This window comes from Saccopteryx leptura, chromosome 11, assembly GCF_036850995.1.
Source record: "Saccopteryx leptura isolate mSacLep1 chromosome 11, mSacLep1_pri_phased_curated, whole genome shotgun sequence".
NCBI lineage: Eukaryota > Metazoa > Chordata > Mammalia > Chiroptera > Emballonuridae > Saccopteryx > Saccopteryx leptura.
In genome coordinates, this window is record NC_089513.1 from 53,630,008 (window position 1) to 53,654,401 (window position 24,394).

Here is a 24,394-nt window from a genome sequence, read left to right on the forward strand (position 1 = left end):
AGGTAACTAATACTGCTTTCTGTAGTGGCTGCACCAATCTGGATTCCCACAGTGCACGATGGTTCCCTTTTCTCCACACCCTCACCAACATTTGTTGTTTGTTCGTTTATTGATGATAGCCATTCTGACCGGTGATATCACCTGTCTGTGAGGTGAAATCTCATTGTGGTTTTAATTTGCATCTCTCTGATGATTAATGACATTGAGCATCTTTTCATGTGCCTATTGGCAACCTATATGCCCTGTGTAGAAAAGTGTCTATTCAGGTTCTTTGCCCATTAAAAAAATTTTTTTTTCCATTGATTTGAGAGAGAGAGAATGGAAAGGGAGAAAAAGAAAGAAAAAAGCAACAGCACAACTCATTGTTCCACTTAGCTGTGTATTCATTGGTTGCTTCTCGTATGTATCCTGACCAGGGATCAGACCCACAACCTTGCAGCACTGGGATGACTCTCTATCCATTGAGCAACCTGGCCAGGGCCCCTTTGCCCATTTTTTAATTAAATTGTTTGTCTTGTTGTTTGTTTGTGTGTGTGTGTATGTATGTGTGTGTACTGTTTTATAAATTCTTTATACATTATGGATATCAATCCATTATCACATGTAACGGCAAATATTGATATGTTCTCCCATTCAGTGGCTTGTCCTTTCAATTTGTTGATGGTTTCCTTTGCTGTGCAAAAACCTTTTAATTTGATGTAGTCTTATTTGCTTAAATTTTCTTTTGTCTCCCTTGCCCAAGGAGAAAAAATATTGCTATGAGAAATGTCTGAGATTTTACTATGTTTTCTTCTAGGATTTTTACGGTTTCAAGTCCCATATTTAAGTCTTTAATCCATTCTGAGTTTACCTTTGTGTGTAGTATAAGAAGATGGCCTAGTTTCATATTTTACACTTATCTGTTAAATTTTCCCAATACCATTTAATGAACAGGATGTCTTTACTTCATTGTATGTTCTTACATCCTTTGTCAAATATTTATTGATCATAATGGCATACATTGATTTCTGGGCTCTCTTTCTGTTCCATTTATCTACATTTCTGTTTTTATGCCAGTCCTATGCTCTTTTGATCACTATGGTCTTGCAGTATAGTTTGATATCAGGTAGCATGATCCCCCAACTTCGTTCTTTCTCAAGATTGCTGTGGCTATTTGGAGTCATTTGGGGTTCCACATATATTTTTGAAATAGTTGTTCTAGTTCTGTGAAATACATCATCGGTAGCTTCATAAGAATTGAACTGAATCTATAGATTGCTTTGGGTAATATAAACATTATAATGATGTCAATTCTTCCTATCCTTGAGCACAGTATATGCTTCCATTTATTTGTGTCTTCTTCAATTTCTTTCTTCATTATTTTATAATTTCCTGAGTACAGGTCTTTTACATACTTGGTTAAATTTATTCCTAGGTATTTTCTTAAGTTTCTCCTTTTTTTTTTTTGTATTTTTCTGAAGTTGGAAACGGGGAGGCAGTCAGACAGACTCCCGCATGCGCCCGACTGGGATCCACCTGGCACGCCCACCAGGGGGCGATGCTCTGCCCCTCCGGGGCGTCGCTCTGTCGCAACCAGAGCCACTCTAGCGCCTGGGGCAGAGGCCAAGGAGCCATCCCCAGCGCCAGGGCCATCTTTTTGCTCCAATGGAGCCTCGGCTGTGGGAGGGGAAGAGAGAGACAGAGAGGAAGGAGAGGAGGAAGGGTGGAGAAGCAGATGGGCGCCTCTCCTCTGTGCCCTGGCCGGGAATCGAACCCAGGACTCCCGCACGCCAGGCCGACGCTCTACCACTGAGCCAACCGGCCAGGGCGGAAGTTTCTCCTTCTGATAGGTCACCATTGGTGTATAAAAATGCAACTGATTTCTGGATATTTATTTTGTATCCTGCTACTTTACTGAATTAATTTATCAGTGTTAGTAGTTTTTTGGTGGAAGTGAATCCATAGGGTTCTCTCTATACAATATCATGTCATCTGCAAAACGGACAGCTTCGCTTCTTCCTTAGCAGGTGGGCAGCTGTCGGGGGTGGGGGATGGGTGAGAGGGGTAGAGAGGGACTGAACATAAAAGGACCAAAAAAAAAAAAAAAGAAAGAGAGAGAGAGAGAGACTCCTGGACACAAGCAACAGTGTGGTGACTGGCAGGGGGAGGGGGGAGTGGGGGGAGGGAGCGGGGATAGGAACGATAAATGGTGATAAACAAGGTCTCGATTTGGGAGTAGTAAACATGCAGTACGGTATACAGAGATGTGCTGTAGAACTGGGCACCTAAAACCTGTATACTTATGTTAACCAGTGGCACATGAATAAACCAATACAAAATAAATAAATAAACTTAAAAACTAAAAAAAAAAAAAAAAAAAAAAAAAAAGCAGCAGGCAGAGGACAAGCATACCACCTTTCCCTGGTTGTAAACAGCATTCCCTGTTCGTGTTTAAATCAGGTGAGGCTTATGTTAAAAAGCAGATTCTGACTGAGCAGCTCTGGGGTGAGGCCTGAGAGTTTCCACATCTGCCAGGTGACGAGGAGTCTTCCTCCTGCTGCTCTAGAAACCCTCCACTGTACAGACCCACGCCCGGTCTGCCCTGAAGCCTGGAGATGAGATCTTGACTGAATGCTTCCAGTTGTACCTGTTTCCAGTTTGGGCCTGGACTGCCTCCCAGACCATCAGCCTGTTCTCTGTGGCATCATCCTGCCACACGTGCACCTCTGAACCCCATCTTTGGACCAACCTTGCTTTTCTCCCATGTGGTCCTACAACCCTGAAACGCGGATCCATCCTCTGAATGTGCAGGATCTGCACAACCATTCTTTTCCTATCAACAAACCCCTTTGAGACTGAGGGAAGACAATCCCCGTGAATGTGGCCTGCTCCTCTGTTTCCATGGCCCGGTGGCCAGCTCGGCCAAGGAACACACACACCCCTGTCGAGTCCAGGGGAGGTGGTGGCGGTGCAGGAAATAGCCCCTAAGAAGCAGGAATGGAAAAAGAAGATCCCTAGCAACCGCTGAAGCTGCAAACCCCAATTTGCTGTTCCCTCTGTCCCCAGCTAAGCCCTGACATCTCCTATAGCCATGCAACTTCCCAAGAGTCCTCCGCATACAGGTCCAAATACAGATCTTGTATATACCACCTGCCCGCTTTCAATTTAACCAAAAATAAACAGAGACACATACGTACATGATGTATATACGCATAATAAAACATTAAATTTGAAGCCTTCTTTGTCCTTACATAATAGTAAATAAAGGCATTTGGTGTTTGGAAATGCAAAAACAAAACAAAACAACAAAACAAAAAACAAACAAACCACGGCATGTTTTATACTTTTTCTAACAGCAGAAAAACTGTTCTCCTTGAGAAGCCATCTGCCCCTCAGCGTCCTTACTCACACAGCTCTGGGTTTTCAGTGAACATCCACAGCACCTGATGGTTTGCGCCACATGTTCTATGTCGAACTAGCTCCCCAACTATATAGATCATGAGTTTCAAGTCTAATCACCTCCAGGCTGTTGGAATGGTCTCTTCTGTCTTAGGCGTGCTCAGTAAATAGAATCTGTTCATTACACACTAAGCCTGGACCCTTCCACCTCTTTTTATAAGTATCTTAACTTTATCTACTACCGCTGCAATAGGCAGAGGAATGGTTCCCAAAGGTGTCCGCGTCTTAACCCCTGAAACCTGTGGAAATGTTACCTTTATAGCAAGAGGGGTTTTGCAGGTGAGACGGAAGATTATCCTGCATTATCTGGTGGGTCTAATGTAATTACCGTGATCCCCATTAGTGGGAGGCAGCAATGTCAGAGAGAGGTTTGAAGATGAAGGAAGGGGCCGTGTCCCAAGGAACGGAGGGGCCCCCGGAAGCTGGTAAAGGCGAGGGAAGGAATTCCCCCTGAGCTTCCAAGAGGAACGCAGCCCTGCTGAGACCTTGATTCTAGCCCAGTTGACATTTCTGACCCAAAGAACTGCAACATAACAAATTTGTGTTATTTTAAACCACTAAATTTGTGGTAATTTGTTACAGTAGCAAAAGGAAAATAATATGATTACATTCTGGAAATACATTGACCTGGTGTGAGAATGTACTCATTCCCTCCTCCTAGAAAAACCTCATTTCTCTGAGCCTCTCACCCTTTCTTACATCAAAAGAAATGACAGGTTTAGGAAGAAGGGGGGGGGGAATGTATTCATCATCTTGCTTTGACAGTTTATTCTGGGGTGTTTCCATTCACTTTTTCTTCTTGATAGCTATTCTCCGAGGGGTAAAAATAGAGTGCCTCTAAAGCAGGATGTGAGAAGAGAGGACGCCCGGCATAATTAGCTAAGTGTCGGTATTAGGAAGGGCACTTGGCATGTCAACACTGCAGCTGGTCAGCAATAGCGAACTTCTGTTCAGGAAAACGTCAAAGAATGTGTTCCTCTCTCCAAAGCCAAGAAAAATCCCACAGCTGCCCTTGTTAGCTCTGAAGTCAGACAGAGTCCATATTGCCCTATCTGACTGGGAAACCAGAGACCTTTTCATCACAGCTAGCAAGGGTCTCATTTTTTTTTAGTAAGTCTAAAACTTAGAATGGAGTGACAAGAGCAGAGAGATCAGACCCTTACTCAAAAGCCCATTAACCCAACACACAAATACAATCTCGCCTTGGTATAAACGTGCCTGTGCATTCTGCAGCAGAGCAGTCTGTGCATTGCTCAGACACTCAGAGAAACACATGGCTCTAAAAAACGGGTAAGAACACCTAGTGCTACAACAGCATCATCCTTTACTTAAGTTTCTACACAGATAGTGTTCTGAACGGAAAACTGTGAAGTGTTCTATTTCTATTCTATCTAGCTCATGACTGACGATGCCTCTAGCCAAACAGGCACATGTCAGGATCCCAGTAGATCATGCCAGTCAGGCTGGTAAGAGGCGGGCTGGGTGAGGAGCCCCAGGAGGGCCCGAGAGGCTCCAGATCAGGGTCTCTGGTGCGTCACCGAGGCAGCTCTTCACTGCCGTGCTGTGGGACATGTTTCTGGTTTGGATATACTGACTTCAATAAAAGTGGAGAAAGTGAGTCTCCACTTCCGGTTCCTGGGGAATACAACCCCAAGTGAAGAATCTTACTCTGTGAAAGATTATCATCATTTAGGGGCATGACTACATTCACACTGAAAATAAACAAGTGGATAGTAATCAATTAATACTAGGGAAATATTTATTTTAATTTTAGAAGTTGATTATATGTTAGGTCTGAACTCTTCTACCTCTGTTTACTGAATATCTAAAACAAAACTGAATGTTATAAATGTGGTTTGCTTCAAAAATCAAATATTACAATAAATAAGGCCATGATACAAAACTACTTTGACTAAAAGTAACAACTTAAGAAGTTCATCTCATAGTCTAATCAGTACAGTGTGTCTATGAAGATAGGAGTTGGCATACAGGCCACAGGCCAAATAGGGCCTGACCACCTGTGTTCAGCCATCATACAAGCTTTAAAAAAGATAAAAATATGAATAATCAAATGATAATAAACATACAGCTATCAACAACTGAATCCAAAAAAAAAAAAAAAAAAAGAAATAAATGAACAAGTAGAACGGAAACAGACTGACGGATACAGAGGACATTTAGACAATTGCCAGATGGGAGGGGGTTTACACCGGGATGTAAAGTACAGCAGAGGAATATAGTCAATAATATTCTCATAACTATGCATGGTGTGAGATGGGTGTGAGATTTATTGGGGTGACCATGTAGTAAGTTTTATAATGTCTAATCGCTGGGGTGTAACACCTGAAGCTAATATAATATTGAATGTCAACTGTAATTGAAAAATAAAAAATGACTTAACAAATGCATCCTGGCTAGAGACAGTGGCAAGTAAAATAATATATTCCAGATTGTGCTCCCTTCTTGACAGATAATTACCTAGGACTCAGAGATCAAGCGACTTGGAGAACAGCAACTCTGGCAAGTCAGTGAAAGCACAGCACCCACGAACTTGCATTTGGACTTGCTTTGCACTAATCCACCTGCAGGTTTTTTTCAAACAAAAGCTCTAAACTTCTTAGCCTGACCTAAAATGCCCAACAGTTTCTAGTCATACAAGTAGACAGTCTATCATGACAATTTCTCTCGGTCATGATGTTCTTATTTCTTTTACAAATGCCACAAGTACATCCAGTTAATGCATTGAATATAAAGACTTGCTAAAGAGACTCAATTTATTAATGATTCAGTAGATCTTCCTAAAACATCTATCTGGAATTAATTCATAATTCATTCCATAGCTTAGCTTCAGTTCCTACAGGGAGAATATTTATCAAATATTACTGTTTTAAATCCTCCCTTCATATTTATTTGGAGCAGAATACATTTTTTTTCCAAATAAAAGCTAAATTTCCTAAATGCATTCATCTATCTATTGTAATTGAATGTGCATTTCCTGATAAGGTGACAGCAATGGGCTTTCAGATATAACAGAGTATACTGTGTAACCAAACAGAAAAGTATTAAACATAATAGCTAGATATAAATTGAACAAGATGCATTATGAGTCATCATAAATATTTATTAGAGAGTAACCGTGGTAATTAATAAACAGTAATCAACAAAAGGGGAAAACAGCATCTTAAAACCCTGCCATGGCAAGAAAATCTTCACAATTCACCTACCGATGAACCATACGTGACCAAATTAACATTTCAATGTGAACATCAGACTATCTGGGCTGACTAGTACCAGTGGACTTACGAGAGCAGGAGTGTAGAGTATCTTGAATCATGCCGTTTCTGCTCCACACCCAACACTGACAATCCATGGTCTCTAATTCCAGTGACTTTTCAGTTACAGAGTAATTGCTAAAATGAGAGATCACTGGCTTTGGAGTTAGAAATACCTCAGTATAAACCCAGCTCTTCTACTACTTGTGAAACCAACTGTAAAGAAGAAATAACCCCGCCCTAGAAGAGTTGTTATATAGCTAGGCTTATTGCGGTGATCATCTGAATCATCATATTGTACACATGAAGCTAATATATTGGTAAGTGTCAAATGCATCTCAAAAAATAAATTTTAAGAAACGAATTGTTAAGAAAAGTTGCAATATATAACTTACTTAGCTAAATACAGGAACAAAAAGTCAACATTCGGTAACTTGGTCTTCTTATTCTACAATGACCACTTCTGTGATTTGAGATTTACACTCCCATAGCCACTACTGGTAGTATTTCTACCACCGCAACCACTAAGCAATAGTCACTACAACCCACTCCTCTTGGCCAAGATGTTATTAGGGATCACATATAAATTATCATAATTCAAATTCTTTGGATCTAAACAGATAAGGCCTACTCAGATAGCTAAAACTCAAAAGAAATAAAGACAATAACAAATGTTGGTGAGGATGTGGAGAAACTAGAACCTTCATACACTGCTGGCAGTAATGTAAATGGTGCAGTCACTTTAGAAAACACTGTGGTAGTTCCTCAGAATGTTGAAGAGTTACCGTATAACCCAGCAATTCTACTCCTAGAAATATACATACCCAAGGGAAATGAAAACATATGCCCACACAAAAACATATGCGCACCCAAAGTCTATCAATGATAAAAAGATAAAATATAGTGTACCCATAGAATGGAATACTATTCAAAAATAAAAAGAAATGCTGATCTGTGTCACAACATGAACAGACGTGAAAGCACGCTAAGTGAAAGAGGCAGATATAAGAGGTCCCATATGATATGACTCCATTTATATGAAATGTTCAGAAGAGCAAATCCATAAAGACAGAAAGTAGATTAGTGATTGCCGGGGGCCAGGTGGAGGTGTAGAAGGAAGAGCGGTTGCTAAGAGATATAAGCTTTCTTTTGAGGGGGAATGGAAAATGCTCTACACTTAAATAGTGGTGATGATTGCACAATTCTGGGAATATACTCAAAATGAATGAATTTTATGATCTTTGAAGCATATCTCAAAAAAGCTGTTATAAGAAATAAAAACTTTAATTCAGATGAAAAAGCTGTTATAAATATAGAGGTAATCAAGCACATAAGAGCAATTACAGAAAGGAATGAGTCAATCTTTGTTGGACCCGCTGTGCTCCGCCAGGCAGCATCAGCAGCGCACACAAGCCTCCTGGCGGGGTCTGCACCGCACACAGCCTCCAGGCGGGGTCTGCAGCGCACACAGCCTCCAGGCGGGGTCTGCAGCGCACACAGCCAGCCTCCAGGCGGGGTCTGCAGCGCACACAGCCTCCAGGCGGGGTCTGCAGCGCACACAGCCTCCAGGCGGGGTCTGCAGCGCACACAGCCTCCAGGCGGGGTCTGCACCGCACACAGCCTCCAGGCGGGGTCTGCAGCGTACCCAGCCTCCTGGCGGGGTCTGCACTGCACACAGCCTCCTGGCGGGGTCTGCAGCGCACACAGCCTCCAGGCGGGGTCTGCAGCGCACACAAGCCTCCTGGCGGGGTCTGCAGCGCACACAGCCTCCAGGCGGGGTCTGCAGCGCACACAGCCTCCAGGCGGGGTCTGCACTGCACACAGCCTCCAGGCGGGGTCTGCAGCGCACACAGCCTCCAGGCGGGGTCTGCACCGCACACAGCCTCCAGGCAGGGGCTGCACCTCACACAGCCTCCAGGCAGGATGAGTAATGCAGTTTTGCACAAAATACAAAGCAGGTGGCGCCACGGCTGAACTTTCCTCCCCATCCTAGATCTCCACTGTCTCACTCTGAAGCAGTATATTTATGGTAAAAATCAGAACATAAGAGTAGAAGGAGTAGAAGACTATAAGCTCTAGAGTTGAAAATCTTGTTTTTTTTTAATTTTATTAGGGTGAACTAGTTAACATAATTATACAAGTTTCAGGTAGCCAATTCTACAACATATCTCAATTGCTTAACCTCTCTGGGCTCTACTTTCCTCATCTATAAAATGCGTAAAATAATAGCACTTATGTTACAGGATTGCTATGATGATATATCATGAGTGTAAAGGCCTTAGAAGAGTGTCTGAAGAAACTAAGTGCCGTTAGAGTCATTATCATTATTACTAATACCATAATGTTGCCTGACAGACTGACTATTCTGAACATTCTAACACTGCCATGCCGCTCAACCGCAAATGCTCAGATTAGCGTTCACCAGGGGAATTCCAAGCACATTTTCTGCTTTCTTCACTAAGGAGTGTGGGCTTGTTCCTTCTCCAGCTACTGATGACACATAGTTCCACGAGGCCTCTTCACTAACGGAAACTACAGGCACCCAGGGAGAGCAGCACGAAAGAAGAGCAGTCACCACTGAACTACCAAGAAACAGTCAGGCATGGGTTCAACATTTTACATGCATCACTTCACTGCATTTTCAAAGGTTTCTGAATGAGGGAGGCGTTATTAACCCCATCACTTTAGATGTAAAGAAAGTTCAAATAAGTTGAGTAACCACGAAGTTAATATCACGGTTAAATCAAAGCCAGAGCTGGAATTCAAAACCAACTTAGTTCATCCTATGGCACTTTCTAGTACCTGCTGTTGAATTAGATTCCCAATGGAACAGGATTGGGAAAGGAATTAAAAATGATGGAAGGGTACATTTTTTTTTTTTTTCTCCCTGAAGCTGGAAACGGGGAGAAACAGTCAGACAGACTCCCGCATGCGCCCGACCGGGATCCACCCGGCAAGCCCACCAGGGGCCACGCTCTGCCCACCAGGGGGCGATACTCTGCCCCTCCGGGGCGTTGCTCTGCCGAGACCAGAGCCACTCTAGCGCCTGGGGCAGAGGCCAAGGAGCCATCCCCAGCGCCCGGGCCATCTTTGCTCCAATGGGGCCTTGGCTGTGGGAGGGGAAGAGAGAGACAGATAGGAAGGAGGGGGTGGGGGGTGGAGAAGCAAATGGGCACTTCTCCTATGTGCCCTGGCCGGGAATCGAACCCGGGTCCCCCTCATGCCAGGCTGACGCTCTACCGCTGAGCCAACCGGCCAGGGCCGGAAGGGTACTTTTTGACTAACACTATTACTTACGCATTCTAAAATCAGGATGACAAAATACGGTCAATGCCATTCACACCTTCATTCACTCATGCATTCATTCACATGTGTATTAACCATCTATTATGTGCCAGTGATAAAAATAGTCTGAAAGATACTGAATTTAAAAAAGAAAACTACAGAATATAACTAACACATCAGTAACGGAGTAGAGGAGCATAGTGGGCAGCGAGGGGATGGGAAGGCCCATGCTTTCTCCCTGGCTCCAGTCACTACCTGCACCCCCAGAGGCGGGGGAAGGTCTACTGAGGCCCCGGTTGCAGAAGAAAATACTGGGCCCTTTAAAAAAAAGAGAGAGACAGGGAGAATAAAAATACGTGTTAACCACATTTCTAAGTAAATAAAAAAATATTTTGTACTATTAATGTAAGAATTGCACATATAAAACCAAAATTGGTGTCATTAGAAAAAAAAGTGTCAAGTTGGGATTTGGAGAGGCCCTTCAGAAGTCGGGGCCCAGGGTGCGCCCAGTGCGCCTGCCGTTAAATCTGCCTCTGTGCACCCTCAGAGAATTCAGAGAAAACACTGATGCTCATTTTCACTGCCTTTTTTGGAAGCAGGGGACTGATGTATAGAATTTTCAGCCATACTGCTAAATCTTCTCTACAGTTTGCTCTATTCAGAAAATTGTTGTCCCACAATCGTTTCTCCTCGGGGGGGGGGGGGCAGGACAAACACTTACCCAACCACAGGACTAACTAGGGAAGGGCGGAGAGCAAGAGTGAAGAGCGCAGGGCAGGCTCGCCCAGGCATGAGCTGCAGGAGGTCAGACGGTCCTGTGAGACTGCTGGCACCCCACAAGTTAAGGCATTTATGTTCGTTCAGGACTGATAAATTCTGAAAGACTGAGTGGTACGTGGAAGCAATTCATTTCACATTTTATGAAGCTCTGTTTCACAGGGTAAAGTGCGTTATTTGCATAAATATATCTTAATTAAGCCCTAAAATCCTAGAGGTATTTCCATTTTGCCCAAACCACAGAGGTAACTTTTATGGTTCTAATACTGTCAGAGGTACAAGATACTTTTCAACTCCTTTACCTCAAATAAAGGACAAAGCTATTAACAGGGAAGATAAAAAATATGGAGAAGATACACAGAATGTATCTTTGGAAGGGTCAACTATATTCTTGGAGATGTTAAAAGATCAATGCTGAGATAGTAAATAAGAAATATCAAAAAAATTCACTTTAAGAGCTAAAGTTTTTGAAATGATATTGTAAGGTGATGCGCTAATCCAATAGGATCACATAACAAACTGGCAGCAAACATTGGAAACTATAGTATGTCACTTATAAATCACAAGAAAATAATCTGTCAATTAAAATTCTAAATAAGATTGATGGATGAATAAGATTGAGCTTTTCCAATAAATGCAATAATTTTATAACAAAAGTTACGGTAACTAAGAATTCAGAGAAAAAAACCTGATGCTAATTTCAATGACAAAATATTACTAAATTTATAAAGTAATTGTGATATCCAAAAGTTATCCCTCAACAAGTGTCATCGGAGTAAACAATAAAAAAGCCACAAATAAATATTTAAGCAATATGCTTAAAACTGGAGTTAAAATAAAGCATTAATAAAAAGGTATGTGGAAGAAAATACTTATATTATTCCTGAATAGTGTTTAGCACAGTTATTGCTTTCATTTCTCAGAATAATAAAGGCCATTGCCAATATCTGCTCTTGATAATATATGGCCAAGCCAAATATTCATTTCTAAATTTTACTAAAATATATGTAATGATTATTGTCTATGATATGAATTAAAAATTATTTTCAAAGTAGACATATAGCAAATAAGTTTTCTTTTACTTTATTTCAAATATATATCCACCTTTCCTGATAGTGCCTATTAAAATTAATTGACTTCAATCTTTTTATTATTATAAAATATAACTGTGCTATGGTGGGAAATAATTTTTGAATTGTGAAATACTGTAGAAGAGTTCCTGACTTCCACCATGCTTTATAGCTCTCTGTATAGAAAATAGAAAAAGCTTTCATTTTTTTATAAAAAATTCATTCTTAAGATATATATATTTTTATAATAATAGATGTCACAAAAAGGACAGTACTGCCTGACCTGTGGTGGCGCAGTGGGATAAAGCGTCAACCTGGAACACTGAGGTTGCTGGTTTGAAACCTTGGGCTTGCCTGGTCAAGGCACATATGGGAGTTGATGCTTCCTGCTCCTCCCCTTTCTCTCTCTCTCTCTCTCCCCCCCCCTCTCTAAAAATCAATAAAAAAGGACAATACTGAAATCTGTTAATCAAATTTTTACTTTGAAACCTAACCTTTCATTTTAACTACTGTGACTAAAGGTTTTAAATGATTAATTTCTGACTTGACAAAGAATAGTAGAAAACAAAGACAATTGTTTTTAAGCTGTTAAATGGCAATAATTTTAAGAAAAATCTTATAACAAAAAGAAGCTTAAAACAGAAAGAAAAAACTTATAAAGTCTAAACACCAAATCCAAACAGGAATGAATGAGAATCACTCTCAAAGTCAGCTGTGTTTATTCTATAGATTTCCTATATCACCAGGGGTAGTCAACCTTTTTATACCTACCGCCCACTTTTGTATCTCTGTTAGTAGTAAAATTTTCTAACTGCCCACCGGTTCCACAGTAATGGTGATTTATAAAGTAGGGAAGTAACTTTACTTTATAAAATTTATAAAACAGAATTACAGCAAGTTAAAGCATATAATAATAATTACTTACCAAGTACTTTATGTCGGATTTTCGCTAAGTTTGGCAGAATAAATCTTTATAAAACAACTTATTATAGTTAAATCTATCTTATTATTTATACTTTGGTTGCTCCGCTACCACCCACCATGAAAGCTGGAACACCCACTAGTGGGCGGTAGGGACCAGGTTGACTACCACTGCTATATCACCATGCTCTGCTGGAAATCTCTCCACTCAAAGACATTTGACTAGAAATGAAGTCAAAGTTTTACTCTTCTACTCCGCTAAGATATCAGAACCTCTGTAGCCAACATGTCAGGAAACAAGGGGAAATGCTAATATAATAACATAATCTAAGAAAACAATTTATGTATTTCACCCAGAAGGAAAGGGAAGGAAAGGCAAAAGTAAATGAATGGGCCTATATCAAACTACAAAGCTTCTGCACAGCAAAAGAAACTGACAACGAAACAAACCAACCAAATGGGAGATGATACTTTCCAACAATAGCTCCAATAAGGGGTTAATATCCATAAAATATAAAGAACTCACAAAGCTCAACAACAAAAAAGCAAATAATCCAATTAAAAATGGGGAGAGGACCCGAACAGATACTTCTTCCAAGAGACCATACAAATGGGCAACTTGATATATGAAAAGATGCTCATCTTCACTAGCTATTCAAAAAATACAAATCAAAACTACAATGAGATACCTCCTCACATCTGTTAGGCTATCATCGATAAGACAGGTAATAATAACAAGTGTTGGAGAGGCTGTGGAGAAAAAGGAACCCTCATTCACTGCTGGTGGGAATGTAAATTAGTACAACCATTATTAAAGAAAGTATGGCGGTTCCTCAAAAAAATTAAGAATAGAACTACCATATGACCCAGCAATCCCTCTACTGGATATTTACCCCCAAAACTTGAAAACACTGGTCTGAAAAGACACATGCACCCCCATGTTGATCGCATCATTACTACAGTGGCCAAGACATGAAAGCAACCAAAGTTTCCCTCGATAGAGGATTGGATAAAGAAGATGTGGCACATATATACCATGGAATACTACTCAGCCATAATAAATGATGACATAGTGAGATTTACGACATTAATGGTCCTTGAAAACATTATACTGAGTGAAATAAGTAAATCAGAGAAAGCTAAGAACTATATGATTTCACACATGGGTGGGATATAAAATTGAGACTCATGGACATAGATAAGAGTGAAGTGGTTACTAATGGTGTGGGGGAGGGGGAGGGAAAGGGTGCAAAGAGGGACAAATATAAGGTGATGGAAAATGTTTTGACTTTGGGTGATGGATATACAACATAATCAACTGTTCAAATGCTATAGAAATGTTTACCTGAAACCTGTGTACTCTTACTGATCAATGTCACCATGTTAAAGTTAATTTTCTAAAAAAATTTAAAAATTAAAAATATAAATAAATAAATAAAAGGTGTACCTTTATTCTTTGGTCATCAACATCTATAATCGTAGCAACACGAATTAACCTGGGGTTTCGTTTATCCACAACTTCAAGTTTCATACTCGGCAGAAAACCATGAGGCAACCGCTGTAACATTACAAGTGCAATAAGTTATGCAAATTTAACAATTCAGTAATGCTATTACATTTTTTCTAAAAAAAATGTTGTTCTAGTTTTACACTCAGATCTTTAGTACAAGTGGAATTTAGTTTTACGAGCACATAAAATTTTATGCATACTATTTTATTCAGTTTCATAAAAACCTGTGAGAAGAGAAAGAATTTTTTTGTTCATTCTCAAAGTAGCTAAAAACACAGAGATTAAATCATAAATTCCTTAATGATCAAAATAAGGCCCTAAAAGGATATTATAGTTTATCTATTGTTTTAGATATTTTTCTGAAATTAACCTTATAAATAAATTGTTGACTGTTCTCATTGCCCAGTTTTGTTATTTGTGACCCTGAAGGCAAAATAATCTAATAAGTAATTAGAAAGGATAAATATGATCCTTTAAAATCTAAATTTTGAAACAATAGATTAAAACTTCATGATTTTAACTGTAAAACTATTATAAAATCATGCCACAATGTAATTTAAAGCCACAATCTATTCTTTTGTTACTTTATCTGTAACATAAGCATGTTAAACTGTATTAATTTAAGGTTTCTTCCAAGACTTAAAATGCCAGGAACCAGCAGTCTATAATGATTAACACTCCGGCAAAAATAAAGAACACGGAGTCAGAAAAATATACCATGACTTAACATTAAAACTATGAAAATTTAACAAAATCAAAATCAATAGACATCTCTGACAGTATCTACAGCTGTTACACATAAAAACATTCAACTGACTTTTTGAAAGTGAAGGTATACTGATTTTCTCAAGTCTGGATATGGCAATAGGATAATAAAGACCTCATACTACATGAATAATACACAGTTAAGTCTTTCTCCAATATCTGGTTTGTTCCTCTTCAGCTTTTGTGGAAGCATATTTTCTTTCTAAAATGCATTATTCCATCTACTAAACAGAGCATACTGACTATAACTAGAACTTTAATCCGTAAAAATCTTTCTGTTCTCCCCACAGTCACTGTCCTGACAACAGAGGCATTGTTTCATGTTGCAGATGCCAAAGCCTGAGATGAATCCATAATAACCCCAGTGTCTGGAAGTTGCCTTTACAGCTAAATTTTTTCATAATTTTATTTTCCTGTAATTTTCCTTTTAAAAAAGTAAAACCCAGTTTTTACAGAAAGCAAGAGAAAGAAACCACAAGCAACTGTTTTTTTTGCTAACTGAACTTTTACAGCTATTACAACCCGTACTTTCCAAAACTTAGAGCCTTTTTAATACAATTATACCTCTTTCTCCAAATTCAGCTTATTATACTCAATTTTTAAAAAATGAAATATTTGAAGCCTCTTTTAGGGCCCTGGCCAGTTGGCTCAGTGGACAGAGTGGTGGCCTGGTGTGTGGATGCCCTGGGTTCAGTTCCCAGTCAGGGCACACAGGAGAAGCTGACTCTCTGCTTCTCTTCCATTTCGACTCCCCCTTCACTCTCTCTTCCCGTCCCGCAGCCGGTGGCTCACCTGGTTGGAGCATTGCCCCTGGCACTGAGGATAGCTCAGTTGGTCTGATTATAGGCCTCAGGTGCTAAAAATAGCTCGGTTGATTCCAGCAGTGGCCTCAGAGCCCCAGATGGGGTTGCTCGGTGGATCCGGTTGGGGGACATGCAGGAGTCTGTCTCACTATCTCTTCTCCTCTCATGTAAACAAACAAACAAACAAACCCCTTCTGGTCCCTAGAAAACTTTCAGTAAATAAAATCTTATGTGGAAGCTCCCCGTATAAAATCTTTTTAAGGATGAGTTGAGGAGCCTGCAGCAAACTAGTAGGGTAAAAGGGAATAAAGTTTTAAAACCTTTGGTGTAGAACATAAATATTTCTAAATGCACTTTCTTTCTACAAAGTAATTTATACATGGGTCAATCCTGAAATAAATAAATAAAGTCAAATTTGAACTTTAAAAATTTGATTGCTAACAAATGCTAAAAGCAATTATTTTCCTCAAAATGGAAACCAATTATAACACACAGGTTACAAACAGTTTCCCTATTTTATTATGGCATCACTGACATTCAAACAACCCCAGGCCTGTGAAAGCTGTGGATGGAGAGAGCCAGAAGTGGGCTCTTCATCAGGGGCTGAGGAGGGCGTTCAGCAGCACTAGGGTGGGACTCCTGCTTCTCAGGGAGGAAAAGGACCACCTACAGCAGCACTAGGGTGGGACTCCTGCTTCTCAGGGAAGGAAAAGCACCACCTACTTTACAGGGAGGAACAGGAATAATGAGGCACCAAGGCACCTCCCTGATATTTTTAAATAAAAGCAAGGCAAATTGGTTATGAAAACAACACCTAAATTTAAAAAGAAAAAGTTAGAATAATTTAAAACTGCCAAATAAAGGCATGACTCGACATGGACATTATTTAAAGTTGAGAATGTATATGGATAAAAACTTACCATTTTAAATACCTTGGTAGGAACTGCACTAGTTTGAGTAGCATCCAGATAGTTTGTCCAGGAAAAATTTTCTGGATCAGGATAACCTGAAAAATACACACACACAACTGTCAAAAGATTACCCATTGATATTTTGACTCCCATACACTACATTTGATATAATCTATTCTTAATTAAATGCTCAACACTTAATATCCCTTATGCTAAGAACACCATATATATTACCTAACTTACGTCTATGATAACCTCTGAGAGGGCAGTTTCACTCTACTAGGGCACAGAGACTCATTCACTGGTTCATTCATTCACTCAACAAGGCTGAAGCAGGTGGGGCAAGATCAAATGGTGATGTGATACATGGCACAGCCCGCTCACCAAAAGACTTCCTTACAAGTTTGAAAAAACTCACTATCACAGTCTGATGTCAAATCATAAACTGAAAATCTAACCCCTCCAATAATTCTGCCTCTATTAGGGTTTTAATTCTCATATTTAAATCTTTGTAATTACAATTTCCAAGATTTACTATTACAACTGCAATTTAAATATATGTGTTGGTATAACATGGTATAAAGCACTCTGCTTTTAAATTTTCCATCTAATTGGTTTCCTTGTTTCTCTCTGTTCGTGTTATTTTCTTCCTAATTACATTGGTCAGAGGACTACCTCCATTGTTGTGCTTTTTCTTTTTCCTTTGAAGGAATAAGGACTTGGATTTTATTCATCAGCTCACTGTTTTCTTTCGTCTTTTCTGATTATCTCATTTGCTGCTTTTATTCTCATTCCTTCCTTCTCATATTTCCCTTCAGTTTGTTTTAAACTTCTCTTCCCAGATTGAGTTATAACAATAATTTCTTTTTTCTTTTTAGTAATAGAAGCATTTAATACTATAACCCTATCATCATTGACCCTGAAAACAGCTTTAGACCTCTAGACAAACTTTTACAAAATATTTTTCTTTTACTTCCTAAAAACCAATTATAATTATAATCTTTGTCATCTTGATTTGATGATTGACCAAATGCTTATTTAAGGAATATATCAACTGGTCAATTTTTGCAGTTATTAAAAATAATATCTAGTTTATCACATAAGTATTTCAGAATGTCATATTGGCTGTATAATCCCTGTTTGGGAGACGTCAGGATTTCTTTTTGGTATAAAACAATTTTTTAAGTATATACATCTGTACGCATCTAAGTTTTAAGGTTCCAATAAATGGGAACCAATTAGAGCAGGGGTCCCCAAACTACGGCCCGCGGGCCACATGCGGCCCCCTGAGGCCATTTATCCGGCCCCCACCGCACTTCTGGAAGGGGCACCTCTTTCATTGGTGGTCAGTGAGAGGAACATAGTTCCCATTGAAATATTGGTCAGTTTGTTGATTTAAATTTACTTGTTCTTTATTTTAAATAATGTACTTGTTCCCGTTTTGTTTTTTTACTTTAAAATAAGATATGTGCAGTGTGCATAGGAATTTATTAATAGTTTTTTTTATAGTCCGGCCCTCCAATGGTCTGAGGGACAGTGAACTGGCCCCCTGTGTAAAAAGTTTGGGGACCCCTGAATTAGAGGTTGCTTTTCTCTGAAACAAATAAAGAGGTTAAAGGCTATGGTCATTCCATAGGTTAGTCTCATCTATTTCCTTTTTTTGTTCTAAGCAGGAATTTAAACTTTTTGAACTTGAACTTCTGTTATGGCATTACCATGAAGCTGCGTGAATGGGTCTGTTCCCTGCTCAATATGCACAATTCAATCTAAATAGCTATATTATTTAAAAATTTATTTATTTTTAAAGCAAAAAGCCTAAAACAGTACACTAACATCTCTAAGAATTTTTCTGTACAGCTCTCCAGTATTTGATACTATTTTTCTTCATATTTAACCTTTCACAAAAATAAAATATATTAAAGAGAAAAAAAGAAACCAAGTAGACAGCTTGAAACTTTCTCATAAAATTAGCATACCCATGTCACCAGACCTAGGACTCGCCTCCTTGTAGTACAGTCACAGAGAAGCTCCTATCCTAGCTTCTTACCTCGGATATTAGTTCTGCTTGTTCTAATTTTTCTTTCATATAAATGGAGTCATACAACATGTGCTCATGGGTTTTGCTCAGGATTTTGACTGTGCACTTCATATAGACTGCTATATGCAGAACATTTGTTTTCATTGGTATACAGTAGTCCATTCTGTCTTTCACTATTTATTTATCCATTCTACTGGTGATGGTCATTTGAGTAGTTTTCGGTTTGGGGGCTATAATGAAAAGTGTTTCTATGAATATTCTAGCACATTCTTTTTGGTGACTATAAGTATATATTTTGGTTGGAATGCATCCAGGAGTAAAACTGCGGAACCATGGGACATTTTGCTTCATATTTTGATGTTATATTATTTAGCATATAAAAATGCATGTATATCAAACAGAGAAAAATTCCCTTTGGATACATTTATTGCATTTTGCCTCAAATTATCTTTATTAAAAATTAAATTGGATGCCACCTGTTATTTTCTGTTTATATGCACCTAATAAAATTCTGCCCATCTTTTTTACTTATATATTATTTTGTTCTAGGTGTATCTATTTTAACACCTTCTAAATGGATTTTCAAAATCTTTACTTACCAAACTGATTTATTTTATTCAACTTCTGTAAACATTTTTTAAGCCAGATTTTTTAGAAGATTCTCTTAGGGATTCTTTTGCTTTTTGTCCTTTTTAAACGAGTCATGTTATATACCTCATGTCACAATCATTATTTTTCTGCATTTACTTTTATATCTCATATATTTTTTAAGAAAACTGTCTGATCTCATTCACTGTCCTTTTTTATTATTGATTTTAATTTATTGTGTTTACATAGATTCTAGTGTTTTCTCGAATGCATCCCCCCGCCCCGTATTCTCCTCAACATTTCCCTCACCACCCTCCCCATAGCACCCTCCCCCCTTCCCTTCAGGTTTATCCCATCCTATCATCCCCTTTCCCTCTGTCCTCTTTTCCTCTGGTCCCTTTGATCTCTCCTCTGTCTCAATTCCGTCCTCAGTTCACATTGTTTATTGGATTCCTCATATGAGTGAGGTCAAATGATATTTTTCTTTTTCTGCCTGACTTATTTCACTTAACATAATAGTTTCCATGTCCATTCTCATTCACTGTCCTTTAAATCTCTGCATTTCTGTGTGGGTTTTAAATATGCTCAGACCTTGCCCGTCCTCCCTGCCCTAAGTTTCTCACGCCAGTGCATGACCAGTAGACTCAGTGGAACAGTGGGAAAAATATGTGGTGCATTAATGAATGAATGTGAAGTGAGGAAAAGGAACAATAAGTCCAGCTCTAGCCCCTTCAAGATGCCTGGCACGCTGCTATGAGAGGAATTATCCTTTTCCCTATTTTATAATCAATAAATGATAATACAAGGCTGTGGCTGTTTTAAATAGGTTTTAAGCAATAATTGCTTCTGTGTAATCTTCAGAAATGAGCTTTGCATGTATAAAAAGGGTAAACATGCATTATGTATATATTCCCCCAAGGAAGAGGAAAATATCTTATAACCTACAGAGGCTTGTGAAACCACCTACTTCCACTGTCTTCCTCCTAGCTCTTGCCCTGAGTTCTGCTAGGTTTAGGGGGTCCAAAGTTGGGTAAAATGGAAGGAGCAGGAAACAGACTCATTCACACAGCTGCATGGTAATGCCAAAACAGAAGTTCAAGTTCAAAAAGTTTAAATTCCTACTTAGAACAAAAAGGAAATAGATGACACTAACCTATGGAATGACAATAGCCTTTAACCTCTTTACTTGTTTCAGAGAAAAGCAACCTCTAATTGGTTCCCACTTATTGGTAAGCAATATACTAAATACTCCATTTACACTGTCAGTTACTCCTCACATCTTCCTGTGATGTACACCTTTTGGTCCTCATTTTATAGGTGAGGTCAGAGAGCTTGAGCAGCCTGTCAACTCTTACACAGAGGAAAAAAAGAAACTTAAAAAATTACGTCTGACTCCACTATCTACACACTAATCACGGCTTCTCCTTAGTACTAAAACCTATAGCATCCGTGACCCATCGTGACCGATCCTGAGTCTCAGGACTGAAAGTTTGAGCGCCGCTGGAAGTCACCATGTAGTACTGCAAGGGTGAGAGCGTGGGGACACAGACCGCTAGACTGGAGACTGAGCTAGACAGGTGGAGGAAATGGAGGCTTACTGATGTTCATATGGAAAATAATACAATACTTAATAAATAATACAAGAATAAACTCTGTGTTTCGTGTAAACCTACTTTTGCCCTACCAGGTATATCTCTAAACATATTTATTCCTATCATATTTCATCCCACACGATTAAGAGTTTAAAGCTTCACAGACAGGCAAATGTGAAGAAAATGAAGTCCAAGCTGTGGCCATGGGCACAGGTGCCCGTACAGAACAAGGGAAAAGGCCAGACACTGGGATCGATGAACTACAGAGTAGCAGCAGCTGGGCAGCCTGGTCTCCCCACGGTGCCACCAGCTCTACGGGAGAAGGAGAAGATGTGGCTGACGGACATCTTCATGTTAGAGAATAAGGAGAAGGCAACCAGATGAGAGCGAGAGGAGGGATGAGGGTCAGTGGGGAGGAGTCCTGAGCCCTCAAGGAGGTGGAGCCCTTCTAACCAGCTGAGAACTACGGAGAAGCAGTGGGACTACTCAGGATACGGCGTTATGTTCTGCATCTTTTATGGGCTGAGGGAAGTGGAGGCCTTAAGAGGGGCCACAGAGGAGCCCAGGGTGGGAAAGCTGGGGTAGATGAAGGCTAATTCCAGAGCTCTAAGTTGTAAGAATTTCTGGTCAAGAGAAGTCCTTAAACAGGATATACATATGGGATAGGCACAAAAACCAGTGAAACTTAAGGTCAAACCAAGTTAAATGTAAGTGAAAAATACCCAAATCATGTTATCCCAATGGATTCCTATATTACTCAGGGGAAAAGCAAGTCCTTATAACGATCTGCAGGCCCCACATAATGTGATCCATCACTGCCTGACCTCACTTCCCTTTCATCCACTGCTACTCTAACAGCACAGCAGATGTCTTCACGCCCCAAGTTCTTCTTACACTTGCTGTTCCTTTATCAGGAAAGATCTGTCCATGGTCCCAAATATATTAACTGACTTATTTTTCACCATAGCACTTATCAGCACTTACTCTATAATGTATTTTACATATTTATTGTTTCTCTTGCTCTCCTAGAACATAAGCTGCTTTATGACAGAAATGTGTCTGTTCACTTCACTGCCATTTCCTCCAAGCCTAGTACCTAACCTACTGTCAACACTCAATAAATATTTGGTAAATATATGTTGAATGAAGAAAATCTATTTCCTAAGAAGTTTGCATTTAATATTGTAAAAGAATGAAAGAGGTATGAGTCAAATGATGTTGGTCTAGTCTCAAAATATTGAGTGGGACCCTGATACGAAGTCGTTTGCCTGCTGGTGCCGGTGGTCTCAGAGGTATCACTAGAACAAGATGATGCTTCTTTGTCAACACTTGCAAAGGTTCCAAACAGCACTGAAGACTGGATGGGACCAAGGGAAGCCCATCTGATTTGTGGCACCTGTACAAGGCAAACGGAACATTCCTCAACTGTGCAAAAAGAAAGGCCAACTTAACAGCATCCTCCATTATTTTTCCTCCAGAAACAATAACATAAGCAGAAATATAATTTTGCCCCTGGAACATTCTTTCTAAATTATTTGGAATCAAGAATAAATAGCACAAGTCCTTACGTTGCTGGCATCCTGGTCTGGGCAAGCTAGTCCGCGGAACCTAGGGAAGCATGACAACCATAATGATACCAGTGGCCAATCCAAGAACCAGACATCATAGGTGTCCCAGGACAAGCAATTTTTAATTAATGGACAACAGTCCCATTTAATAACCAACAACAAAAAGGGATTGGATAAGAATCTTATTAAGAAGAAAGTTCCATCAGAATAAACAGATTATTGATCATAAACACATGTTACATGGACTTAAGAGGACAGACACTTCATCTAACTCCTCACTTTATTGATGAGTAAAGTTACGACCTGGCATTTGAAGTGACTTCTCCAAGGGAAGATAACTAATAATAAATTAAGAACTAGGGCTCAGGTCTTCTGACTTGCAACTGAAGAAATGAAGATTCCTACAGAGCCGCTCCGAGGAGTGCTCTATGAGGGGCCGGGCCTCAGGGCCATGAGAGAGCAGAAGCAGAGAAATGAGCACCATACAACTAGCACCCACAAAGCCCTAACTAGGGCCTGGGTTTTCTAAAAAAGCCTCTCAGACACTATTTACTTACTTCTGTTCTGGGTAGCTCTCACAAGGCAGAGCAGTAACTCTTCTAAAAACCCAGGCCTCCCACCGGCAGCCTGAGCACTTAGCACTGTCAGGCGCTGCTCTCCCCTCTCCCCTCCGCAGATTCTGCATACACACAGGAAAAGGATCTTAGTGTCAAGTTACCACTCATCAGCCTATGTTACGTAATGGCATTGCATTTAGTACAAGACAAAAGAAATCCAAGATGTGAAGACAAGCAGTTATTTCAACCACTGGTAAGCCTAATGAAGTTCTGTCCAATTTCATTTTCAAAAAAACATGTTGAAACTGACCTCACATTTACCTTACGTGCCAGAAGTTCTGGACTCATATTCAGTTCATCACAATTAAAGTTAAAATATCCTTTCTGGCAGAGTAATACAAGTCAGACTCCTTAATATTTATAACAAGATGTCCTATTTGTTACTTGGTCATCAATCAGATCTGAAAGCACACGGAGAACTCTTTGATCCACAGTATGGACTATCAGTACCTCAGGCACTTGTCAAGGAGCTCATTTTGTAATTCATTATTTTGCTGAAAATATGACTGGAATAAAGAGTATTCAGAATAGACTAAGGAAATAAGAGTCTCTTCTATATCTAGTGAAATTACCAAAACCAACCAATCTGTGCTCCACTGGCTAAGCTCTGAGCAGGACTGTCTGAAGATATCATGGCACCTACACTACTTATATAACCTAATACTGATACCAGGCAGGCAGTCGCGATGGAGTAATTCTCTCTCTTTCTCTCCCCCCCCCTCCATATCAATAGCTAACATTAGAAACAAATTGGTTATTTTGCTTCTAATTTTCTCTCAATTTCACTAACAACATTCCATTCCATTTAACAATTTCTATGGCTAAATCAATGGTTCTCATATGTTACATCCTTTTAGTTCTTTGTTATAGCCTCCGCCCTTAGCTGTACCTCACACTTAGCAGAAACTTAATTAATATTTGTTCACTTAATTAATTACTAATTTATTTTCTTTGAAATCCTTCCTTGCTTATCAATAAAATATATAGGAAATATTAGAATTCCATTAAAAATATAATAATACCTTATGTGCCAAAAAACTTAAGGTTATAATTAAATAAAAATTTATTTATACTATAAATTTTGCTGATGTAATCTTAGCTTTGCAAGTAATGAGGAAACAAGTTAAATTGTTAAATCTTTAATTAGCTAAAAATATTTACATGTGTTCATCAAACTTCAAGAGTATTCTTTTTATTTTTTTTGAATTTTATTAATTTTTAGAGAGGAGAGAGAGAGAG

At 39.4% G+C, this 24,394-nt stretch overlaps 1 protein-coding gene across 2 annotated transcripts in view; it reads right to left on the reverse strand.

The window, feature by feature from the left end:
* L3MBTL4 (L3MBTL histone methyl-lysine binding protein 4) overlaps positions 1–24,394 on the reverse strand; it is a 488,059-nt gene that overhangs the window by 276,690 nt on the left and 186,975 nt on the right. For both annotated transcript variants that reach the window (XM_066353255.1, XM_066353254.1), the window contains exons 11-12: positions 16,762–16,847; positions 14,211–14,321 (exon numbers count right to left, since the gene is read on the reverse strand). In XM_066353255.1, coding sequence (XP_066209352.1) covers positions 14,211–14,321; positions 16,762–16,847 — 197 coding nt within the window. The remainder of the gene's footprint in view (positions 1–14,210; positions 14,322–16,761; positions 16,848–24,394) is intronic.